General features: G+C 42.6%; 1 protein-coding gene across 4 annotated transcripts in view; it reads left to right on the top strand.

Moving 5' to 3' along the window:
* LOC144692290 (monocarboxylate transporter 13-like) overlaps positions 1-26568 on the top strand; it is a 52763-nt gene that overhangs the window by 23127 nt on the left and 3068 nt on the right. For 2 of the 4 annotated variants that reach the window (XM_078560928.1, XM_078560929.1), the window contains exons 2-6: positions 1715-2236; positions 13426-13516; positions 15753-16019; positions 17688-17831; positions 23760-24563. In XM_078560928.1, the coding sequence (XP_078417054.1) occupies positions 13501-13516; positions 15753-16019; positions 17688-17831; positions 23760-24563 (1231 nt within the window). In that variant the 5' untranslated portion in view covers positions 1715-2236; positions 13426-13500. The remainder of the gene's footprint in view (positions 1-1714; positions 2237-13425; positions 13517-15752; positions 16020-17687; positions 17832-23759; positions 24564-26568) is intronic. The other 2 variants (XM_078560930.1, XM_078560931.1) reach the window with 2 other exon arrangements.

The raw sequence follows: 26568 nt of genomic DNA, 5'->3' as shown, positions 1-26568 counted from the left end.
CATTTTAAAGTTTTAAACAAACTTTGAATGCACAATGACTGTTGCTGGGAACATCTTGGACAAACTGGCTTGGTTTTCCACAGAAGCTGTGAATCCATACTGTGAAGTCACATAGTTCATGATTGTAAAAGTGCAGGAAGTCATTTGAAAAGCCTCGGAAAAGAGTGTTTTACAGAAACATACCACATGTTGCAAGTGTAAGGCATAAAATAAACATGGGATACAAGTAATTAAAGGAAAGCAGTTTTGTAGAGCACTCCTTAACCTCAGATGTTCCCAGCAACAGTCATTGTGCATTCAAAGTTTGTTTAAAACTTTAAAATGTTTAAACCCTTTAAGTATTTAAAAATGTTTAGAAGTACTTAAAAGTTGATAATAGCTTTTAAAAGGTTCACAAAAGTGTTTAAAAGTATTAAGTTTTTAAAAACAGTGTTTAAGAGTATGTAACACTCCTAATAAAACGCATACCTGCCATTAAACTGAAGACTGACCTCGAGGGGCTTGCCTTCAAGTTTGTAATGTCATCAGGGGACATGAGTTCGTCCCAGTGCACCCTGCTGCTAGGCCCCGTTGATGCCTTCCAGATAAGGAGGCAGAATGACATTAATGGATAAGAACCATTGCTGAGAAACAGTGAAACAGCTGATTCCTGATGGGGGGCACCATTACTAAAGGGCTTCCTGACTAGCAAGGAGGATAACTGCTAATCTCTGCAACAGGCCTACAATGCAAACTTGTCCTTGTAGTAAACTTTTTTCTAATTGTGACAAACATCCTCAAATGTTCTTTGGTGTCACATTTGTCCTGAGATGAGCTTCCAACCTGGATGCCGCCAGACCTGAGTGTTTCCAGCATAATCTCTTTTTATTTTAGATTCCCAGCATCCACAGTATTCTGCTCTTCGATTAATGAAAACCCAATTGCACGTTCTTAAAGATATGCCCCTAATGTGCAGGAAAGATAGTTGGAGGAGTTGAAACTCTAATTTTCACCTTTAAAGAAGAAATATACACCTTTGAGGAAGGAATGTATGATGTGAGTTTGTCTGTTTGTTTGGGGCTCGATTGTTTATGCTGATTTATTTTTATGCAAAAATAAATCAGCCTAATAATTAGATTAGCAGAGAATTCCAGTGTATTTTGAGTTCAGGAGAATGGCACGACAATGGGTGAACTTTTAAGTCTGACATCTGCAATGCATCCTAAATTCAAGTCCTGGAAGTTTTCTAAGACAGTGTGTATCATCAGTTGCATTTCTCCGCTCCTGTGAAAAAAATCTTCTTTGGTTGGTAACACAGAAACACACTTGGAAGCAATTTTGATCCGCGTACTTTTAAAAATAACAAAAGAAGGCCTTGCATTTATATTGCGGCTTTCACAACCCCAGAGAGGCCATTGTAGTTCCTGGTCCATAGCTGAGGATATATATTTAATATGGTACATAGTAAATGGTCTGAAAGATGCTCCCTGGTCCTGGAAATCTTGTTACCTTTTCTGAGGTGCCTGATCTTGCCAACATGCACCTGCCCTAACTACTGGCGGCATTTCACCAAAAGGGAAAAGCAGCAACCCAACATAACCGGGGCCAATCCCAGTTTCTTTGTGCCCGAGGCTGAGGAGATTCAAAACTGCTGTCACTTAAAATGTTATTTGCCAAATATATTCGCCATGCCGACATTAATTCTTTTTCCTCATCCCAATTGTCTTTTTTTCAGACCTACAGATTTCAAGCTGCCTGTTGATGTGCTGATTGCTCATGTCCTTTGCGGGACTGTGTCCTTCTCTTCCACTGCCGGAACTTCAACATGATTCTCTGGTACAACATCTCTAAGGATGTGCAGCCCAAGGGAGAGTGAACCCCACTTTACATAATCTCTACTCGACCAATGTTTAAATATCTGTTTGTTCAGTAGCTGAGTCAAAATCCTGGAACTCCACCGCACCCCCCTCATGCCTCACCTCCCCGACAGCACACTGGGTGTACCTTCACCACGTGAACTGCGGAGGTTCAAGAAGGTGGTTCACCACCACCTTCTCAAGGGCAATTAGGGATGGACAAAAAATGCTTGCTTTGCCAGCAAACTCCTGCCCCAGGTCCCATGAACCAATAATAAAAAAAAATAGCAACTGCTAAGTATATAAAATCTTTATTGTTCAGTATTTTCCTTTCTTTTTTCCCTCTCTAAACTAGGATGTTGGTTTAAATGAAGAGCCAGGAAATAAAAACTTGAATTGTGGTAAGTAAAACAGTAAGCGAGTTGATGATAAGAGAGATAACACAGAGCAGCTTCACCCCAAGTACAGGTTTCACTTGAATGCAAGAGAATTTGGCAAGTATGGGAAATCAGGGAGGCGGGTGATCTTTGATATATAAAAAATAAATATAAAGAAGCAAGGTTAAATTAGGACTGTCTGCTATGTTACAGTAAAGACTTAAGCATTTAATAAATTAAACAAGGTTATTCCCTATATTGAAAACTACAAATTAGACAATTGAGTGATATTTCATAATTAGTTAAAAATAAAATACAATAGAGATGGCAGGACAGGTGATGTGATGCATCAATGTGATCCACAGCAACCATATCTGCAGTAAGCGCATGTAGCTTAAGGAATTTCATCTCAGAGTTGACAAGCTGGAATCTGAGTTTCAGACACTGTGATCCATCATGGAAGGAGAAAGTTACCTGGACACTTTGTTCCAGGAGGCAGCCACACTCCTTAGGTTAAGTACTTTAGATTTGGTCTGTTGTCAGAGTCAGGAGGATGTGATTATGAGTGAGGCAGGTGTGGGAATCCAGAATGTAGCACTGCAAGAGCCTCACCTGTTGCACTTGTCCAACAGGTATGAGGTTCTTGTAGCCTGTGTCGATGAGACCAGGGACTGCAGGGAGGATGAGTAAACTGAGCACAGCATGGTGGTACAGGGGGTCCCTTAAGCTGAGGTAGTAAAAGGTAATGTAGTAGCAGGGGACAGTATAGTTAGGGTGGATAGATACTCTTCTTTGTAGCTGAGTGTGTGAGCCTCGAAGGCTGTGTTGTGTGCCATGTACAAGGATATCTCCTTGGGTCTGAAGAAGAACTTGGAATGGGAGGTAAAGATCCTGTTGTTATGGCCTATGTAGTTACCAATGACATAAGTAGAACTAGGAAAGAGATTCTGCTAAAGAGTTTGAGCCACTAGAGGCTGAATTTAAAAGCAGCACCATAAAGGTAATAATCTCTGGATCACTAGCTGAACCACAAGCAAATTGGCGTAGGGTAAAAAAGATCAGAGAGTTGAATGCATGGCTCAAAGATTGGTGTGGAAGAAATGGGTTTTGAATCGGGGAGATCAGAAACTTGTGAGGTAAGAGAGCTGTTCTGTTGGGACGGGTTTCACTTGAACTGCGGTGTGACCAGCGTCCTGGTGAATCGAATAGCTAGGGCTGCAAGGGTGTTAAACTATATAGTGAGGTCGAGGTTTCAAATGAGGGAAATTAAGAAAATTTATGAAAAAGGAAAAGGTAGGGGAGCGTTATGGGGAATGATAACCAGGAATGTTTGAAGTCTACATACAAAAGAGTGCAGCAGCATATAGAGTAGGAATAGGGAAAAAATGATAAAAAGACAAAATTAATGGCTCTTTATCTGAATGCACACAGCATCCATGACAAGGTATATTAATTGATAGCATAAATAGAAATAAATGGTTATGATCTAATAACCAATACAGAGACAAGGCTGCAAGGTGACCAAGGCTGGGAACTGAAACTCAGGGATGCCTGACATTTTGGAAGGACAGATAGAAAGGAAAAGCAGGTGGGGTAGCTCTGTTAATAAAAGATGTGGTCAGTACCTTAGTGAGAAATTATCTTGGCTCAGAAGGACAAGGCGAAGAATCAGTTTGGATGGGGATGAGAAATAGCAAAGAAAAGAAGTCACTGGTAGGCGTAGTCTATAGTCGAAAGGCCTCCTAACGGTAGCTACACTGTAGGACAGAGTATAAAACAAGAAATAATGGAGGCTTGTAAGAAAGGTACTACAAATAATCTTGGATGACATTAACTTTCATATCACAGAATCACAGTGCAGAAGAGGCCCTTCGGCCTATCGATCTGCACTGACTTGTGAGAAACACCTGACCTACCTACCTAATCCCATTTACCGGCACTTGGCCCATAACCTTGAATGTTATGACGTGCCAAGTGCTCATCCAGGTACTTTTTAAAGGATGTGAGGCAATCTGCCTCTACTACCCTCCCAGGCAGTGCATTCCAGATCGTCACCACTCTCTGGGTAAAAAAGTTTTTCCTCACATCCCCCCTAAACCTCCTGCCCTCATCTTGAACTTATGTCCCTTGTGACTGACCCTTCAACTAAGGGGAACAGCTGCTCCCTATCCATCCTCCCCATGCCCCTCATAATCTTGTGCACCCCGATCAGGTCGCCCCTCATCCTTCTCTGCTCCAACGAAAACAACCCAAGTCTACCCAACCTCTTTTCATAACTTAAATGTATCATCCCAGGCAACATCCTGATGAATCTCCTCTGCACCCCCTCCAGTGCAATCACATTCTTCCTATAATGTGACGACCAGAACTGCACACAGTACTCCAGCTGTGGCCTCACCAAGGTTCTATACAACTCCAACATGACCTCCCTACTTTTGTAATCTATGCCTCGACTGATAAAGGCAAGTGTCCCATATGCCTTTTTCACCACCCCACTAACATGCCCCTCCGCCTTCAGAGATCTATGGACACACACGCCAAAGTCCCTTTGTTCCTCAGAACTTCCTAGTGTCATGCCATTCATTGAATACTTCCTTGTCAAATTACTCCTTCTAAAGTGTATCACCTCACACTTTTCAGGATTAAATTCCATCTGCCACTTATCTGCCCATTTGACCATCCCGTCTATATCTTCCTGTAGCCCAAGACACTCAACCTCACTGTTAACCACCCGGCCAATCTTTGTGTTATCCGCAAACTTACTGATCCTACCTCCCACATAGTCATCTATGTCGTTTATATAAATGACAAATAATAGGGGACCGAGCACAGATCCCTGTGGTATGCCACTGGACACTGGCTTCCAGTCACTAAAGCATCCTTCTGTCATCACCCTCTGTCTCCATAAGTAAGCCAATTTTGAATCCATTTTATCAAATTACCCTGTATCCCATGTGCATTTGCCTTCTTTATAAGTCTCCCATGTGGAACCTTGTCAAAGGCTTTGCTGAAATCCATATAAACTACCTCAACTGCACTACCCTCATCTACACACCTGGTCACCTCCTCAAAAAATTCAATCAAATTTGTTAGGCATGATCACCCTCTGACAAAGCTATGCTGACTATCCCTGATCAAACCTTGCCTCTCCAAGTGGAGATAGATACTCTCCTTCGGAACTTTCTCCAATAGTTTCCCTACCACTGACATGAGACTCACTGGCCTGTAGTTCCCTGGCTTATTTCTACAACCCTTCTTAAATAGCGGAACCACATTAGCTATTCTCCAGTCCTCTGGCACCTCCCCCGTGGCCAGAGAGGAACAAATCAAATTTACACAGGCACAAGTTCATAGAGTGTATTTGGATGGTTTCCTGGAATAAAACATTGTTGAACTAACAATGGAACTGGCTATTTTAGATATGGTAATGTGTAATGAGACAGGGTTCATCACGGTCAGAAGACTGAATTTAGCAGCCATTTAAAAATAAATATTAAAGCCAGTGTAACATTTCATCATGTGCATGGATCCAATGGATTGTTGGCATTCAATGGGATGCCACAGAGATGATAAATTAGATTGAAATTGAAAGACTTGCCAGATAAATCATTGGCTGAGATTTTGTTGTAATCACAATGAAACTATCAGCATTAACCTTCATTACTGACTGCAACTTCTGGAAGCTGCACAAGTGCACAATAACTTGGAAATCCAGAAATTCCTGTCAGTGATTCTACGCTTTCCCAGAGAGTGCGCTGACAAAGCACCCCTAGAGAATTTTAAGCTGGTTCCTCTGAAAAATCCCACTTGGAACATCTCTGGCACAAGTGGTGCACCTGAAGGGAACTGGTGGATGTGCCAAACAAAGCTGCACATGGGGCCCCAATATGCGATATTCAAGTTGCAGTTGATCCCAGGGGGATTGAATCCCATTCAAATATGGAACAAACATTGAGGAGCAGCTACCTAGAAAAAGATGGTGCCACTTGAGGTCTTTGGCCTGACCAGCTGGTTACTCTCTCTGAAAATGTGACAAGGAGATGTTCTGATATCTTGCTAGGTCAACATCGTGAGCACTCCAGTCATCTTGCTGCTGCTGTAGGAACCTGGTTCTAATGTTTAAACAACCTCACCCTGCCATTTGGGATTGGGAGAAACAGAGGAGGAAGCAGAAATTCCAACAGCAAACCTTAAGAATTAATTTTTTAGGATGTTCCCTAACACCAAATAAGAACCAATAAAATCACAATACAATATATGCCAACCTTTTAATTTATGTCATCACAAGAAGGTACAGCAGAAGTCACAGTTCATTATTATTGCCAGATTGTCAGCATTATTACCAAAATACAAAGCACGGTGCAGAGAAATCATCCAAAATAATCACAAAATTAAAGATCGATGATGGATAAAAAATGGAGTGGCTTGGGATTGTGCGCTAAGTGGCAAGATGGGGCCTAGTGGCAGCCTGCTTTCCCTTCACAAAAACAGAATTACCTGGAAAAACTCAGCAGATCTGGCAGCACCGGCGGAGAAGAAAAGAGTTGACATTTCGAGTCCTCATGACCCTTCGGCAGAACCTTTCCCTTCGTTTGGCACAGCACTTGCTTACTGAGGGCCTTGGCCTAAGTCAAGGGCATCAATGGTAGCATTGCTGCCATCTTCAGGTTGCTTCTGCTGGTGTTGCAGTGACAAACTCCCTCTGTTTGGTCAGAACCTCACCTGAAAACCCTCATGGATAAGAAATGAGCATTGAGTCAGAAAAATGGGTTGGGGTTGGGTAGATACTGAGGGGATGGATGCAGTCCTGTTCTGCTGGAACTTATGAAAAGATTTTGACACTTAAAAGTGTCATATAAATGGAATTTTTAAGAGTCCTGAGTACCTACAATTTTGCTTTGATGTATTGGCTGCACAAGTTATCCTTCAGTTGTTGTTCATACTTCCAACCAGATTATACTCCTTTACCACATATTCAGTTCGCTAATTAGGATTTTGAGTCCATTTCTTTATCCATGTCACGGTTCCTGGACCAGCAGTGTTCTGACAGTTCCAATTCCATAGGCCTTACGTAGTTATGGAGAGCAAGTACCATAGAGTCCATGTCAAAAAGTCCAAAATCCTTCAGTTTGGGAGGTGAGAAGCACTGATGTTCATTAGAGGCAGCACTGTGGCTACAATCAGCTTCATTTTGAACAATAGTACGATGGCAGGCTGGAAGGGTTTTCAGATGCTGCTTTGGAAGTGCTCGTGGAGAAGGTTGACAAAGGGAGGGTCCTCATCTTTCCACTCCGAGGCAAGACTAATTTCTAGCAATAATGGACAAAAGTGACAGAGCAGGTTAATGCATTCGGCCCATCATGTCTGCACTGGCTCTCCAAATGAGCAATATGACCTAATGCCATTGCTCTGCCTTTTTCCTGTACCCCTGCACATTGTTTCGATTCAAATAACCATTGAATGCCCTCTTGAATGCCTCGATTGAACCTGCCTCCACCACACTTCCAGGCAGTGCATTCCAGACCCGAACCACTCGCTGTGTTAAAAAGTTTTTTCTCACGTCACATTTGCTTCTTTTGAAAATCACTTTAAATCTGTGGCTTCTTGTTATTGATCCTTTTACAAGCGAGAACAGCTTCTCCCTATCATCTCTTGTCCAGCCCCCTCATGATTTTGAGCATCTTGATCAAAACTCCTCTTAGCCGCCTTCTCTCCAAGGAGAAAAGTCCCAACATTTCCAGTCTACCTTTGTAACTGAAGTTTCTCATCTCTGGAACCATTCTTGTAAACCTCTTCTGCACCCTCTCCAATGTGTTCACACCCTTCCTATAATGTGGCACCCAGAACTGAACACAATACTCCAGCTGAGGTCTTATATAAATTCAGAATAGCCTCCTTGCTCTTGTACTCTATGCCGCTATTAATAAAGCCCAGGATACTATATGCTTTATTAACTGCTCTCTCCACCTGTCCTGCCACCATCAATGATCTATGCACATACACACCCAGGTCTTTCTGCTCCTGCACCCCCTTCAAAATGTCACCCGTCATTTTATATTGTCTGTCCATATTCTTCCTACCAAAATGCATCACCTCACACTCCTCCGCATTGAACTTCATCTGCCACCTATCTGCCCACTCTATCAACTTGTTTTTGTCCTTTTGAAGTTCGACACTGTCCTCCTCACAGTTTAAAATACTCCCAAGCTTTGTATCATCTGTAAACTTTGAAATTGTCCCCTGCATACCAAGATCTAGATAATTAATATATATCAGGAAAAGCAAGGGTCCCAATATCGACCCCTGGGAAATTCCACCACAAACCTTCCTCTAGCCCAAAAAATATCCATTGACCATTACTCTCTGCTTCCTATTTTTCAGCCAATTTTGTATCCACGTTGCTACTGTCCCTTATATTCCATGAACAATAACTTTTCTCACAAGTCGGTTATATGGCACTGTGTCAAATGCCTTTTGAAAGTCCATGTGCACGCTTCAACACCATTAACTTCATTGACATTTTCTGTTACCTCTTCAAAAAACTCCAGCAAGTTAGTTAAACATGATTTCCCCATTAGAAATCCATGCTGGCTCTTCCTTATCAATTCATGTTTTTCCATGAGACTACTAATTCCACCTGGAATAATTATTTCTAGAATCTTGCCCACCACTGAAGTTAAACTGACTGGTCTGTAATTGCTGGGCTCATCCTTACAACCTTTTCTGAACAAGGGCGTAATGTTTGTATTTCTCCAATCCTCTGGCACCTCCCCCGAGTCTAGGGAAGACTGAAAAATTGTGGCTAGTGCCCCTGCAATTTTTACTCTTATTTCCTTCAATATCCTTGGATGCATCTCGTCCTGTCCCGGTGCCTTGTCAACTTTAAGTATCGACAACCTATTCAACACTTCCTCCTTGTCAATTTTGAACCCTTCTAGTGACAAAATTTCCTCATCTGTCACTATGGCCAGGGTAGCATCTAACTCCTTGGTAAAGACAGATCAAAGTATTCATGGCCCCTTTGTCCATGTATAAATTCCCTTTTAGATGCCTAATCGGCCCTACTCCTTTTACCACCCTTTTATTATCCATATGCCTATCAAAGACTTTGGGATTCCCCTTTATGTTGGCTGCCAGTCTTTTCTCATAATCCCTCTTCGCTTCTCTAATATGCTTTTTCACCTCCCCTTTGAATCTTCTGTACTCCTCTTGGTTCTCAATTGTATTTTCTACCTGACATCTGTCATAAGCTTTTTCTCCTTTATCTTAAGTTCTATCTCTTTTTCATCCAGGGAGCCCTGGATTTGTTTGCCCTACCTTTCTCTTTTGATGGAATATGCCTTGACTGTGTCCGAACTAGTTCTTTTTTGAAGGACCCCATTGTTCAGTTAGTTTTTCCCGCCAATCTTTTGTTCCAGCCTATCTGGCCCCAGCTCCGTTCTTGCCTCATCGAAGCCGGCTCTCATCCAGTAATTATTCTCACTCTGGGTTGCCTATCATCCTTTTCTATCATCATCCTAAAATATACAATATAATGATCACTGTCTCCTAAATGTTCTCTCACTGACACTTGATCTACTTTGTCCACCTCGTTTTCAAGAACCAGGTCCAACAGTGCGTCATTTCTTGTTGGATTGGACACATACTGCTGTAGAAAATTCTCCTGAACACAATCTAGGAACCTTTGTCCCTCTCTGCCCTTTACACTACCACTGTCCCAGTCTACACTCAAGCAATTAAAGTCATCCATTATAATTACTCTATAATGCTTGCATCTCTCTGTAATTTCCCTGCAGATTTGTTCTCCTACATACTTCTCACTATTTGGTGGTCTACAGACTACACCAAGCAATGTAATTACATCCTTTTTGTTCCATCACTCTAGCCAAATTGATTCTGTCCTTCAACCCTCTGGAACATCCTCTTTCTCCAGCACTGCAATGCTCTCCTTAACCAATACCACCGCCCCTCCTTTCCTATCTCTTCTGAACACCCTGTACCCGGGAATATTTAACACCCAGTTCTGCCCTTCCTTGAGCCAGATCTCTGTTATCGCCACAACACCATATGTCACCACATGGCAATCTGCGCTTGTAACTCCCCAATCTTATTTACTATACTCCGTGCATTCACATACATGCATAGTAACCCTGATTTAGATTTTGTTATTTTCTCCTTCACCCCGAATTCACCTATTAACTTACTATTCTGTATACTAGTGCTATCTGTCCCTCCCAGTATTTTGTGCACCCTGGTATTCCTCTCTAATATTTTCTCTTGGCTCCCACACCCCTGCTGAGTTAGTTTAAAGCTGTCCCACCAGCACTAACAAAACGCCCCACAACGAACTCAGTCCCGGCTCTGTTCAGGTGCAACCTGTCTGGCTTGTACAGATGCCGTCTCCCTCAGAGCCAGTCCCAGTGTCCCAGGAATCTAAAGCCCTCCCTCCTGCACCATCTTTCCAGCCACGCATTCATTTGCATTATCCTCCTATTTCTGCACTCACTGTCACATGGCCCTGGGAGTAACCTGATGATTACTACATTTGAGGTCTTGCTTATTAATTTTCTACCTAGCTCCCTAAATTCTGACTGCAGGACCACATTCCCCCTTCCTACCTATGTCATTGGTACCAATGTGGACCACGACCTCTGGCTGATCACCCTCCTCCAGAAGAATGTTCTGCAACTGCTCTGTGACATCCTTGACCCTGGCACCAGGGAGGTGACATCCCACCTTGGAGTCACGTGTACGGTCACAGAAACACCTGTCTGTTCCCCTAACCAATGAATTCCCTATCACTATTGCTCTTCCTTCCCAACTTGCCATGTCATAAGGAAATGCTGTATGATAAGTTTTAATACAGTGATGGATGGTACGGTTTTTGTATTGAGAAGGTAAGTGACCATTGGATTTAACAGCCTTGTGAAAGTAAAAAAGTCTTCAGATGCATTAGAGTACATTATTCCCTGTATGAAGTGCTGTTTTGCATTAGACAATATTGAAATTCAGATTTAACTGTGTCAATTGTCCTCTCTGCTTTCACTTTTTCTTTGAAGTTCAGCTTTGCCTTCTGTTTGACTGTTTCAAAGCTTGGACAGACGACTGAGCTTCTAGCTGACTTCAAAGGTTTAAAGTATTCAGCTCTGGAAGTTTTGTTGTCAGAGTTGTTGAATGGAATCTCATTATGAATGCTTGGCTGACTTCTAAATCCACAAATGGATTCAGCTTGCAGGGGCTGCTTATACAATTGTGCAATGGAATCTCATGGATGCTTGCCCTACTTTCAAACCCACTAATGGATTCAGCTCAACAAGGGCTGTTGACACAGTTGACAAAGGGGACTGTGCGCTTGTTTATTTTGACAATTCTATGAGCTTTTCAAGGGCCTTCCAATGCTATTACAGAGCACGTGAATTCTGTATATAGTGGTTACTGTGTGAGGGGGTTTGGGGCCGGGGGGAGGCGGGGGGGGTGTTCTGAGTGGGTATGGGTGAGGTATGGGGGAGGTTGAGGAAAGTGTTCGGGAGTGATGGGGTTAAGGAAGTGGGAGAAGTAGGCATATTAGGAGGCCTCACTCTTAACTCCAGAACTAGGCTAATATCCCAGCAAATGGAGGCAGGCTTTTTAACTTGGCTGCCCTGGCATCAACCCGCTTCTGTGCCTGCCTCAGGCCTGCTGCAGCAGGCGGCAGCCCCGACTCCAGTCCATCCCCTCTACCCGACCAGATGGCGTAGGTGGGAACTGTTGGTCAGCAGGTGGGATTGCAATGCCTGGGATGGCCAGATGGCCAATTCCCTCCTCAAAGATGAAAATATGGCACAGCACGTGGAGGAATTTCCTCTCTGAGAATCGTGAATCTTTGGAATGCTCTATCTCCGGGTGCTGTACAATGAATATATTCATTGAATATATTCAAGGTGAATTAGACAGATTATTAAATTATAGGGAAGTCGATGGTTAAGGGGAACAGACTGGAAAGCGGAAATATAACCAAGATTAGATGGTGGAGCAAGCTCAAGGGCCTACTGTTGCTCATAGGTAACAATTATTTCTATAGTGCTGATAATCATTCCTAATGGCTGTGAAAGACTGCACAGGCTGACAATGGTGATGCTGCTTCACTGGCTTGTAAAAAGTTGGGTGGGAATGAGTGACCATCACAGTTTTTTAATCACCTTACATTTTTGCAGCTTGTAAAAGGTAATGTGCCATTGTGTGTGTTGAAATCACCTGTTTTATTGGTTTGCACTAGCTCTAGTGTAGGGTTGGGTTGGGTTGCCTATATTTGTTTACATTTGTAGTTGGTCTCTGATTTCAGCCAAAAGTTTGACATTTGCGCTTAATCAGGATCAGCTGTGAACAGCTGATGGTGCTGTCACCAATGGGAAAATATTAACTTCGAAACTGGCTTTGGGTAGGTGAGATTACACAAATGATTCTGGCCTGGAAGCAATATCAGGGAGAAATAGAGTTTCCCTTTCAATGAAATCGGTACTGTACAGTAAGTACCAGGAGTTGTTATCTGTAAATTAACATGGCATATCTTTCTTGTGGTTTGTCCTTTGCTCCACCCATTTACCTTTGCCCCTCACTTCCACTCCCTCTTAACAACTTAGGGGGTTTCCTCTGAATGGTGTCAATGAACAGAGCATCTATCAGAACCGATTTATCAGATTTTGACAGACTTAGAATGGAGCCATTTGCTGTATAGGGAGTGTCCGATTAACCTAACAAACTTCTGGGTGTAAGTTTTAATGGTTTCTCTTTATTGTTTGTTTGCCCTGATGATGCGACAAAACTGGTATCAGCTCTGGCTTAGTTGGTAGTGACTCTCAATCCTGAGTCAGAATCAAGGCTGGCACTCCAGCACTGAGAGAGTGCTGCAGTCAGAGATACCATCTTTCAGATGAGACGTTAAAGCAAGTCTGCAGTCTCAGGTGGATGTAAATGATCCCGTAGCATTATTTGAAGAAGAGCAGGGAGATTCCTCCTGGTCAGTATTTATCCCTCACCCAACATCACTGAAACAGATTATCTGGTCATTTGTCATATTGCTGTTCATGGGACTTTGTTATGTGCAAATTGACAGGTGTGATTCCTACATTATGATGGTGACTACACTTGCAATAATACTTAATTGACTGTAAAGTGGGTTGAGACGTCCTGAAGTCATAAAAGGCTCTGAAAATCAAACTTTCTTTCTTTCATAGAAGGCATTCTGCTTGAATCAGACTCAGTCATTTAATCAGCAAGGACTTGGATAGCTATCAAAGCCTTTAACTTGAATGAGTATAACAACAGGTAAGGTGACACTACACTGCACAGGTCAGTGATTATTTAAAGTTAAGTGCACTTTTGCCTTAGCACTCGGTATGTTTAGGAAATACTATCGTGGTATTAGAAAGCGGGGTTTAGTAAAGCTGTTGCTGATATGGTTCATGTATTTCTACATTTGAAAAACAATCGTTGTAAGGTTTGACTTTGGAAGAATACTTCCGATTTCATCCCCTCATCCCCATTACTTGGTGTTATCTTCAACTCTCTGTCTAAACAGTTCATTCCGCAAGAGGCAACTGGGGGAATGAGTGGTAATTATATTTATCATAGTTTGAGTGCTAATAGTAGAAATTATTTTTGTGCTATCAGTTTCTCTGGCATTTGATTTACCTGCTCTTTACATTACCTTATAAAAGTCCAAGGGCAGAAGATTACCTTTACAGGTAATAGTGGACACGTGATTTCACACATTTCTAAGGAAAAACACTAAGAAAAATTTCATTAATGCCTCCATTAGAAGTATACCACACATTTGTCCACTGTTATCAGCAATGGTGAATTGATTTGAGAATTTTAGGATTTGGTAAGGAATTGATAGGGTAGATAGTGAGAAACCTTTTCCACTGGGAGACTAGCCTAGACAAGGGACATGATCTTGAAATTAACATCAAACCATTCAGGAGAGAAGTTAGGAAACTCCTCTTTGCACAATAAGTGGTAGAAGTGGTATTTAGATGTTGGAATACTAGTTCAATTAATAATTTTAAATCTGAGATTGATAGATTATTTACTAGTTGAGGGTATTGAGGGATGTGAGCAAAGATGAAGTGAAGTTAGGATACAGATAAGACATGATACAGAATGGGCCCAAAAGGGTTGAATGGCCTACATCTACTCCTGTGTCCTTCCTGCCAAGAGTGGGTCGGAAAAAAAGACGGGGGGTGTACTGACATGACTATCTTACCTGTCCTTGTACAGTGTTTTCTCTTCTTTCCACCCTATTGATCAGCCCTGTGTTTGAGGGAGTTGGGAACCAACTTCCTGCAGGCTAAGTGCGGTATCTGGATTGGTAAACGCCTCAAGAGTGTGAAGCTCCTGTCTTGTACCTCTTAAAGGAGGGCTTCATCAGAGAAGCCAGTTATGCTTTTGTGCCAGCTGCCTAGCTTGGTGTCTTGTGGGCACAGCTGGCACCAGTCTGGGGATGATAGTGCCAATCTGAGCTGAAAATGTGAGAGATGCCATCAGGTGATCTGGTGGAAATTGTCAGGCAAACCATATGATTTATGCATACCTTTTTGTTGGGCCATGCTGTGCTGCTGGATACCTGAATAGTGGTTAATGATGCATAGGGATTCTGCACTATATAACTAGGAGGCATAGAGTACAGAAGCAAGGAAGTTATGGTGAACCTGGTTTTGCCTTAACTGGAGCGTCGTGTCCAATTCTGGGCACCATACTTTATAAAGCATGTCAATGTATTGGAGAAGGTGCAGAAAAGGCTCAAAAGAATAGTTTGAGGGATGAGTGACTTTAGTTATGAGGATAGATTGGTGAAGCTGGGGCTCTTCTCCTTAGAGAAGAGAAGGTTGAGAGGAGATTTTATAGGGGCGTTTAAAATCATGAGGGGTCTGGACAGAGTAAATAGGGAGAAACTCATCCCATTAGTGGCAGTCAAGAAGCAGAGGACACCAATTTACAAATCTTGGGAACAAAACCAAGACATTTTTACACTGTGAGTGGTTAGGGTCTGGAATGCACTGCCCGAATGCGTTGTTGAGATAGATTCATTTGCAGCTTTCAAAATGAGATTGGAGAATCTCAAGAGAAAAGATTGGCAGGGTAGGGGGAAAAGGAGTGGACTAGCTGAGTTTCTCTCATAGAGATTTACACTGTTGTTACAGAGATAATTCCTGGAAAAGGGGTGGGAGCTGGGGTGTGCTCTTCAGCAACTTACACAGTTTCTGCACTCGATTTACACCAGGCAGCAAAAATATTTAAACTAACCAATCCCAGAAACGTGTGTCAGGCGAACGGCGTAACTTTCCGTTCCAGCAATGACATAACTGATGTCAAGGAAATTCCAGTGAATAAATAAAACAAAAACAGTGAATGTTGAAAATCAGGAAAAACACACAGAAAATGATGGTAATGAGCAGCAGATCAATCAGCATCTAACCGAGAAATATATCCTGGGTGACGCTGCATCAGAGCCAACTCGATAGAACTGAATGATTGCCTATCAAATATTTTTATTTGTTAGATTCAAAGGAAATTGCAATGTCAAAGGAACTTGGAGCTGCTGACTCTGCTGCTGAGGAGCCCATTAACTGCCCCCCTGCTCCAAAATACACAGACGGTGGCTACGGATGGGTTATTTTAGCATCGTGCTTCGTTATAACTGGGCTATCGGCATCCTTTGTGAAAATATTTGGAATCTTTTTCCTTGACATCCAGGCGTACTTTGACGTACTTGCCTTTAAAGTTTCCTGGATCACTGCGATCACTGTGGCTGTGTTTCATGTGTGTTGTAAGTAATAGCGACTCAACGTGGTATTATAACTTTTCAAGTGTAATCTTCACCCCTTGGGCTACCGACATTTCATTAATCATAGAACAGTTACAACACAGAAGGATGCCACTTGGCCCATTGTTTTGGTGCCAGCTCTCTATGAGAGAAACTCAGCTAGTCCCACTCCTTTTCCCCCTACCCTGCCAATCTTTTCCCTTGAGATTCTCCAATCTCATTTTGAAAGCTGCAAATGAATCTATCTCAACAACGCATTCGGGCAGTGCATTCCAAACCCTAACCACTCACAGTGTAAAAATGTCTTGGTTTTGTTCCCAAGATTTGTAAATTGGTGTCCTCTGTTTCTTGACTGCCACTAATGGGATGAGTTTCTCCCTATTTACTCTGTCCAGACCCTCCATGATTTTGAACACCCCTATAAAATCTCCTCTCAACCTTCTCTTCTCTAAGGAGAAGAGCCCCAGCTTCACCAATCTATCCTCATAACTAAAGTCACTCATCCCTCAACTATTCTTTTGAGTTTTTCTGCACCTTCTCCAATACATTGATGTGCTTTGTAAAGTATGGTGCCCAGAATTGGACACAATGCTCCAGTTAAGGCAAAACCAGGTTCACCATAACTTCCTTGCTTCTGTACTCTAAGCCTCCTAGTTATATAGTGCAGGATCCTATGCATCATTAACCACTTTCTTAAACTGCCTTGCCACTTTTGACAATTTGTAAACATATACACCCAGGACCCTCCAGCCCTGCTTGTTTTCTTCATTTTATATTGTCTTTCCTACCCAAATGTATCATTTAACACTTCTATGTTAAATTTCATCTGCCACCTGCCTACCTCTTCTACGAGCCTGTCCATGTCCTCTTGAAGTCTATCACTATCCTCCTCCAAGTTTTGTATCATCTCCAAATTTTGAAATTGTGTCCCGCACACCTAAGTCTAGGTCATTAAAGCAGGTCCAGAAAAGGAATGGACTTCAACCCCTGACGCATCCTCCAGTCTGGAAAACAACTGTTCACCACTACTGTTTCCTGCAATTTAGCCATCTTTATAATCCCTGTTGTTACTGTCCCGTTTATTCCATGGGTCTCAATAAATTAAGTTCCTGTTTAAGGAGCATTAATGTTATGATTGAGAAAAATATGGCTACAGTTTTGAATGAAATCACGGTTGAGTCAATGTTTAGTCCTCTTGTTGAAAGGCCCACCAAATATTACATTTTATGGTCTGTTGGTTTCATTCACTATTTGCTTCCTTGTGTGCAATTTTACCTCCAAGTTGAGGCATCAACTTTGAAACAAAATAATGCAAAAATTGCAACTGTACATGCAGGAGAATCTGCATGTATGACTGTGACCTTAAAACACTTGTAGTCCCTTTTAACATTTCTCCAATAGATGGGGACTAAATAGGAGAATGAGATTAGGCTTGGTGGCTGATGTGAAGAAAAAAACATTAGCATGACCCAATGGTCAAAATTGCCATTCTATGGTCATTATTTTATGCTTCCAATCTTGTACTTCACAATAATTCACACCAACTCAGTCAGGTTGTTTGCTAGTTATGTTAAACTTTGTTATTAATTCTAATCTCATTCAAAATTAATGCTTCACAGACCTGAAAAGAATAAGCATTGCTATTTAACTGTTTCATTGATGTTCCTGCAGCCCCAGTAGCCAGTGCTCTCAGTCTCCTGCTGTCACACAGGAATGTCATCATCATCGGTGGCATACTGTCCTCACTGGGGCTACTGCTTGGATCCTTTGGCTTCAGTCTGTTGGCAATGTATCTCACAACGGGATTTCTCACAGGTAAATGAGTGAGTTAAGGTTACATGTGGATCTGAGGAGTGAAATTCTGTAAATGGAGTATGAAATGAAATGAAACTGAAATGTTGACTGTTAAGAAGCAATCAAATTAACCTTTCGGCGTCCTTGAGTATATCTGGACCCCTTGTACAGGTTCGTAATCACTTTGTTGTGCTGATATTTTGTAGAATGTAGTAATCAAAGTTTACCTTAATTAACTTCAAGTGGATTCATATTCCAATGACCTTGACGAACATTTTAAGTGTGGTTGAGTTGAGTGGATTGTAGCCATGTTTATATCCATTCATCTGACCTTCCCAATTAGACCATGGAGAAGATAGATGACTTCGTCCCTCCAGTTAATCTTTGAAAGATGCCCCTCTCAGTTGAAGAGCCACAGGAGAGTACAGCAGGAGCTGAACATCCACTTGGGAGCACTAGCATTCCAGGGGACATGGCACAGGATAGGGGGAAGCCCATTCCCAAAGCAAAGGAAGAGGGGAGGGAACATACCCACCAAACAAACAACACTTGTGGAAACTACAAGGGGAATATCAGGAAAACTGATGCAGGGTTGACCACTGATAAACAAAATGAAACAGGCCAAGTTTTAAACCTCAACCAGCCCAGCAGTGTTGATGGAAAATTCACCAAAAGTGAAATGCTGGATGCCATTCCAGAGTTCCTGCAGGAGGCAAAAATCAATTCTCAGCCCCCTCACCTTCCAGAAATCAAAATTGTAGAAGTGTCTGTGTTTGAGCAAATAAATTCACAGGTTATGGAGGTGGACAGCAAGGGGTTAAAACTGAGCAGAGCAGACCAGGCCAGCAATCAGGAAAATTTGCATTTGCACAATGAAAGTCACAGTACTAAGCAGCCCGGAGGTGGAGCCAATGGGAGGGACATAGACCAGGATTTTCCCCTCGGCGGTTTGGGGGCGGGGCCCACTCGCCGAGGGGAAAATGACGCGGGATGACGTTGGGAGGAATCCCCGAGGTCACCTCGGTCCATTTAAATTTTTAGGAAGGCGGGCGGACAGCGAAATCAGCTGTCCGCCCGCCGACCTGTCAATGGCCAATTGAGGCCATTGACAGGCTAATTAAGGTAACTAAAGACCTGCCCGGCCAAGCTTAAGGCTGGTGGGCAGGCCAGGAGCCCCAGCGGGCTCCAGATTATTCATGAAACTTCATCCACTGGTGGGCTGAAGTTTCATGTCCGTTCTGTAAAAAATTAATAAAGTTTATGCGTTCTTTATTAACATGTCCCATCTCATGTGACATTGTCACATGAGGGGGACATGTTAATAATTTTTTAATGTTTCTATTTTTAAAGTTTTTTCCACTGTCAGTATTCTCCCTGAGACAGGACTTTGCCCCAGGGAGAAGTGCACTCTTTCGCGATGTGCGTGAAAGAGCGCACTTTGACAGATGGGGATTCCCCCCCACCCCCTCCGGCACAGGAAGCGCAGAGTGCTGCTGGGCGGACCTTATTTGGCCCGCCCATTTAAAATGGCAGCGGGCCCCATTTCAGTGGCAGGGGTCGGCTGGCCGCCCGCCGCCAAGCCGGTGGGGCCCGCACGCCAACCGAGGGCAAAATTCTGCCCATAGTGTTCTTACCCCGTAGGTAATGCAGAGCATGTTGGCTGTTACTGGCAACACATGTGAAAGGACTGAACCCTTTAACCATGCGTAATTTGAAGTTATAGCGGGGAAGCGGCAGAGGGTTTCTGATGAAACTATCTGCCATGCATACCACTAAAAGAATAACATAAATTCAGAATCCTGATGCAAGCCTAATCTTTTCCAATTGAAAGGAAAACGCAATGAATCAGCCATGCTTTCCAGAGTTTCACTCAGTGTAGAATTATCTGGGTACCAAAATCATATTAGAGCAGAATGGATGCAATTAGATTAAAAGCGAGAATGGGTGTGCATGTGGTATTTTTTAGTTCTCTGAATATTTAGACATCTGTATTGAAATTCGCGTTTTATTCCTTGTAAGGTGGAAGTGTCACGATGACGTGACGCGTGCATGTGTGATGTTAGTCTTTCATTTCATTGGCTGGTCAAATATATACTGAACTGCTTTAAAAGGACTTTTTAAACAGCAAGTAAAGACACCTAAGATGGGTACCAGGTCACCTGATATCTGGTATTACAAGTTAACCAGTTTCTGGACACACCAAGTCAAAAATGGGATAGAAGGGGGGATAAAAAAGAGGATAAAAACACAGATAAATAAATAAAAATAAGTGGATAAAAAATAAAAATGAATGTAGAAAAAAGGAGATTAAAGAAAGGGGGTGAGGATGGAGGAGAGAGCTCATGGTCTGAAGTTGTTGACCTCAATGTTAAGTCCGGAAGGCTGTAAATTGCCTAATCCAAAGATGACTTGCTGTCCCTCCAGTTTGCGTTGGGCTTCACTGGAACATTGCAGCAGGCCAAGGACAGACATGTGGGTGTGAGAGCAGGGTGGTGTGTTGAAATGGCAAGCGACCAGAAGGCCTGGGTCATGCTTGCGGACAAACCGAAGGTGTTCCGCAAAGTGGTCACCCAGTCTGCGCTTCATCTCCCCGAAGTAGAGGAGACCGCATTGGGAGTAGCGAATGCAGTAGACCAAATTGAAGGAAGTGCAAGTGAAGTGCCGCTCCACTTGAAAGGAGTGTTTGGGCCCTTGGACGGTGAGGGGGGGGCATGTAAAGGGGCAGGTATTGCATCTTCTGCGATGGCATGGGAAGGTGCCACGGGAAGTGGATGAGGTGTTGGGGGTGATGGAGGAGTGGACCAGGGTATCCCGGAGGGAACGCTCCCTGTGGAATGCTGACGGGTGGTGAGGGAAGAGATTTGGAAAAATAAGGATAAAGGGTATGGGGAAATATACTAAATAGAGAACTCCTTCAGAGAACCAGTATAGGCTCAATGGGGTGTTTGGCCTTTTACTGTGCTGTTGAATTCTATAAAGGGCTAGAGTTTGGGAAATGTACCTGTCTTTCATCATTATTTACCCTTCAGAACAATTAGTTCATTAATGCCATTGTAGTTTTATTGCTTTACACATCCACTTTTTCACTTAAGTTAGCAAAAACAAGAAACCATGCCTCAAATTAATTTAGACTTGAATAATAGACTAGTAGTGCCAAATGAAGTCAGCCAACGTGATGACAAAATTGTATTGTCAACCCAGTCTTTACTGGCTCATTTTATATAAAAAAAGGTAGCCACAAGCTATTTACCTATTAAACTATTCACTTTTGTGTTTATTATTTTATCGGAAGTATTTTTTATTTTCCATTTTCCTTTCCTTCCTCTCTCATTCTTCCTCGCACTTTATCTCAGTCTCATTTAAGTTTCTCTTTTTTTTAATCATCCTTAGAATATATAGTTTAGGTAAATGGAAACTTAGGCATAGAATTTTCTTAATTTTCTATTTATAATGAAATTGTAAGCATTGATATATTAGAAATAGTGAGGAAATCACATTTTCCTTCAGTTATTTTTCAGACCTTTCTTGGGGCCAGTATGTCAGTATGGAAAAGCAGTTGTGCCATTTTCCCACGGAATCCACAGACTCTTATTTTTCTGATAGTTGCCATGTGAGTCCGTGTCAAAAGCCTTGCTAAAAGCCGTGTAGACTACATCAATGCACCACCCTCATTGACGCTCTTTTTTTTATATTTATTTGTTCAGGGGATGTGGGTGTCGCTGGCTAGGCCAGCATTTATTGCCCATCCCTAATTGCCCTTGAGAAGATGATGAGCCACCTTCTTGAACCGCTGCAGTCCACGTGGTATCGGTACACCCACAGTGCTGTTTGGGAGGGGGTTCCAGGATTTTGATTCAGCGACAATGAAGGAATGACGATATATTTCCAAGTCACAATGGTGAGTGGCTTGGAGGGGAACTTATAGGTCGTGGTATTCCCAGGTGTCTGCTGCCCTTGTCCTTCTAGGGGGTAGAGGTCATGGGTTTGGAAGGTGCCGTCAAAGGAGCCTTGTGAGTTGCTGCTGTGCATTTTGTAGATGGTACACAGTGCTGCTACTGTGCATTGGTGGTGGAGGACAGGGTGCCATTCAAGTGGGCTGCTTTGTCCTGGATGGTGTCAAGCTTCTTGAGCGTTGCTGGAGCTGCACTCAATCCAGGCAAGTGGAGAATATTCCATCACACTCCTGACTTGTGCCTTGTACATGGTGGACAGGCTTTGGGGAGTCAGGAGGTGAATTACTCACTACAGGATTCCCAGCATCTGACCTGTTCTTGTAGCCATAATATTTATATCTGGCTGGTCCAGTTCAGTTTCTGGTCAATGGTAACCTCTGTAGATGTTGTTAGTGGAGGATTCAGTGATAATAATACCATTAAATGTCAAGGGGAGATGGCTAGATTCTCTTTTGGTGGACATGGTCATTGCCTGGCACTTGTATGCCATGAACTTTACTTGCTACTTATCAGCCCTAGCCTGAATGTTGTCCAGGTCTTACTACATATGGACACGGACTGCTTCAGTATCTGAAGAGTCGCAAATGGTGCTGAACGCTGTGCAATCATCAATGACCATCCCCACTTCTGAAGGAAGGTCATTGATGAAGTGGCTGAAGATGCTTGGAACTAGGGCATTACCCTGAGGAACTCCTGCAACGATGTCCTGGAACTGAGATGATTGACCTCCAACCACCACAACCATCTTCCTTTATGCTAGGTATGACTCCAACCAGTGGAGAGTTTCCCCCTTTTCCTATGGGCTCCAATTTTCCTAGGGCTCCTTGAGGACCAGTTGGATTCTGTAATGGGAGGATTGTAGGACCTTTTGGTGAAATGCTGCCTTATTGTCAAGGGCAGTCACTCTCACCTCACATTTTGAGTTCAGCTCTTTTGTTCATGTTTGGACCAAGGCTGGAATGCGGTCAGGAGTTGAATGATCCTGGTAGAATCCAAACGGAGCTTCAGTGAGCAGGTTATTGCTGAGTAAGTGCCATTTCATTGCACTGTCGTTGACATCCTCGATCACCTTCCTTGTTACTTCCTTAAAAAGTTCAACCAAGTTAGTCAGTCATGACCTTCCCTATACAAATCTATGCTGACCATTCTTGATTAATCTGTACCTTCCTAAATGGCAATTTATACTGTCCCTCAGATTTTTTTCCAGCCACTTGCCCACCAGTGAGCTTAGGTTGACTGGCCTCTAATTACTCAGTCTATCCCTTCCTCCACTTTTAAACAGCAATGCAATGTTAGCGACTCTCAAGTCTTCTGGCACCATGCGTGTAGCCAGAAAAGGTTCAGAAATGCTGGTCAGAGTCTCCACTATTTCCTCCCTTGCTTTTCTTAGCAGTCTGGGCTATACCAGGCCTGGCAATTTAACCGCTTCTAAAGATGCTAATCATCTTAATATTTACACTTTCATTATGTTTATACCATTCAATATTTTACACTTAATTACAATGTTTGTGTTGCCCCCTGTTTTGTGAAGAGAGACAGAAAGTACTCATTGAGAAATCATGCTCATGTTTTCCTTCCCTTGGTTATCCTCTATGTCCTTATGCATTTATAACACATCTTTGGGTTTTCCTTGAAATTACTTGTCAGTATTTTTTCAGGCCCTTTCTTTGCGTTCCTAATTTCCATTTTAATTTCATCCCTGCATTTTCCATACTCCACTGCCTCGACAAGGAGGCATGGGTCCAAATTAATAATGCTGTTATATAGGGACTTCCAGGAAGTGCTGCACAAGGTAGAGCAGTAAAAAAAAAACTGAGTCATTTATGGAGCAATTGGATGGCAAGATGGTTGGGTTTTTCTGAATAAATGAGTTACAACCAAATCTTCTTTCCAAACTTGTACCTTTTGAAATTATTTTTAATTTTCCTGTAAGTTCCTGTCATTTTCAAATCTGTAAGATATTTCAAAATGTATATTTCTGTTCTTCTTCCTTCAGGTTTAGGTAATGGATTTGCTTGGATCCCCTCAGTAAGTCTGGTCACCCAGTACTTCACAGAACGGAGGCCATTGGCCAACGCCCTTGCCAGTTGTGGAGAATGTGTCTTCACCTTCATCTTCACACCATTCTACCAGTGGCTTGTGGATCAAATGTCATGGCGGCAAGCAATGATGGTCATTGCTGGTATCCAGCTGAATCTTTGTGTCTGTGGAGCTCTGATGAGACCATATCAGCCACAGAGGAAATGTCTGAACTCTACATCATCACCTGCCTCAACCTCCCAGAGAGCTTTGTGTAGCACAGGTCCAGAGCATAAGAAGAACTTCACTCATTTTTTTGATTTACCCCTTCTGAAACAACCAAAGTTTATTTGTATGGTCTTCTTCGGGTTTTTCTCTGTCACAGGATTCATCATTCCTGCCATCTATTTAATTCCTCATGCTCAAAACATTGGGATTCCGGATTTTCAAGCAGCTTTATTGATGTCTTATTGGTCAGCTGGGGATCTCTTTGGGCGACTCGGGTGTGGTTGGCTAGCCAACTTACGTCTTATGAAATCAATCCGTCTTACAACAATAATGATTACGATTTTAAGCACAGCTCTCGTGCTTTTTCCTGTAGCTAAGAATTATACACTGCTCATCATCTTCAGTTGTATTTGTGGGTTCTTCTTCGGGACCATGTTGGCCATTGTTGTCACGGTCCTGACTGATGTCATGGGAGTTGAGAAACTGGACAATTCCCTTGGGCTGATTATGTTCTTCAGGACCATTGGGTGCCTTCTCGGACCACCGCTGGCAGGTAATGTTTTTTTATTATTAACTGTCAGATTGCCTTTATTTTTCACTGGTTCTATAATCTATGATGAGAAACGGTCAAGTAGGGTGATAGGGAAGTTTCTTTGCCTCCTCTTGCAGAATCCTGATGTTGATATTAGGAGCAATGTGCAGGGTTACAGGGAAAAGGCAGGAGATTGATACTAAATTAAAAAGCTCAGAGAGCCGGTGAAGACACACTGGGCCGAATGGCCTCCTTCTACACTGTAACAATTCTGTGATTCTGTGATGTTGCTGCTACAGCAGCTATTACAGCTATTCCAGTGTAGAATGTGTGACGTTGTGAGGATTATGCAGTTGATTCACCTCTGGGGGCTAGTTTTCACCTGACTGTTTGGGCTGTACATCACTTTATTTCAGGCAGCATCAATATTCTTCTTGCACAGAGCTGCTCTTCACTTGACCAAACTGGTAATCTTACTCAATGCAGAGCACTGATGGTTAATATGGACGGCTAACGCTGGAGGTGGAAAAGTTCTCCCTGGTACAGAAAAAGGATGTTTAAATTTGGGATTGGATTCCTTAATGGAGTGCAAAAATAGTGTTTTGCTGTGATTCTGTAATGCTCCATCGGCACTGGGTGGCCAAATGGTGAAAAGTGTTGCATTCAGAATTTGACACTAATTAATCCAAAAATACATTTTCAAATGTCTGCTGTATGAGGTGAGAGTTTACTTTTTGTGTCTGTTAAAAATGAGCCAACTAGAGAGCTGTCATTTTGACTTTTCCTGGCCAGTTCGACCCTCTAGAATTATGTATCTAGTGAGTTCTGTGGCATCTGGCTGCAGTGAAAGTGAATCAGTATCCTTATTGGTGTTGGGCATGAATTGAAATGGTATTTAAGAAGTAGCTTATTACATTTTAAAAAGTATTTCCTCTTCAGGAAAAATGATAGTGATGAAAATACATATTGTGCAGGTAAACCTGTATCATTGGCCTGTCACCAAGCCAGCCAGAAGGAATATGTTGAATATGTAAGTGGTTATCAAAGTCCAGAATGAAAATCAATGCCATAGACAAAGGTCAGCCCTATGTGAGTCCTGCGGCTAGATTTTCATGTTTGAGGCGGGAATCGGGAAGTTTCCTGACATTGCGATCCTGCCTCCAACCCAGGAATGCTGGCTAGTGGGACAACAGAAATGACCTAGAATCCAGCAACAGGTCTGAGGTGGAGACAAAGGCCAACCTTGGCTGAGGCGACCAGGTTAAAATGTCTACCTACATTCGCAGAGGTATTGACCCAGATCTGCAGATGAATGCAAGGCCACCCTAACCCTCATCCCCCTACCCCTCACCTCCCCTACTCCACTCACCCTTTACCTCAATACCACTGTTACTCCCCTAAAACCCCCTTGATTTCCCTTGCCCCTGCCCCAACACCCCCTCACTCCCCAACTTCTCTCAAACCCCCATATCTCCTCAACATCCCTAAGACCTCCCTTACCCTTTTCACCCAGTATCCACTATAAACAGAACTCTCAACTCCTATGATAATGTTGTAAGTCTTAAAAAACCCCTAAATCTGTCAAAATAAATTGAATACTTGCATAAAAACATTATCCTCTTTAGTAGATCATTTATCTATCAAAAAACAAGCTTGCATTCCCCTAGATAGTCATGTAAACAACCTCTGCTCAGCAGAATCCATTAGTGGTTTGAAAGGCAGCCAAGCATTTATAATGACATTCCCCTGAACAACTGTGTAAACAAACCCTCATGAGCAGAATTCACTGGAGCCTTTGAAGACAGTCAGAAGCTCAACCATCTGCCAAAACTCTGAAACAGTGAAACAGATGGCTGAGCTGAACTTTAACAGTCAGATCTAGATTTTAAACTGGGCTAGCCTTTCAAAATTTTTCAATGCAGAATAGCACTTCATTTCAAGAATAAACTGAAGAGTTTTCCACTTTCACAATACTGTTCTTTTCTTTGGCAGCTTGCCAGTTGTCAGAAATGGCAACCCAGCAACC

This window comes from Cetorhinus maximus, chromosome 17 (assembly GCF_964194155.1).
Source record: "Cetorhinus maximus chromosome 17, sCetMax3.hap1.1, whole genome shotgun sequence".
NCBI classification, from domain to species: Eukaryota; Metazoa; Chordata; class Chondrichthyes; order Lamniformes; family Cetorhinidae; genus Cetorhinus; species Cetorhinus maximus.
This window is presented reverse-complemented; position numbering and strand designations above follow the sequence as displayed.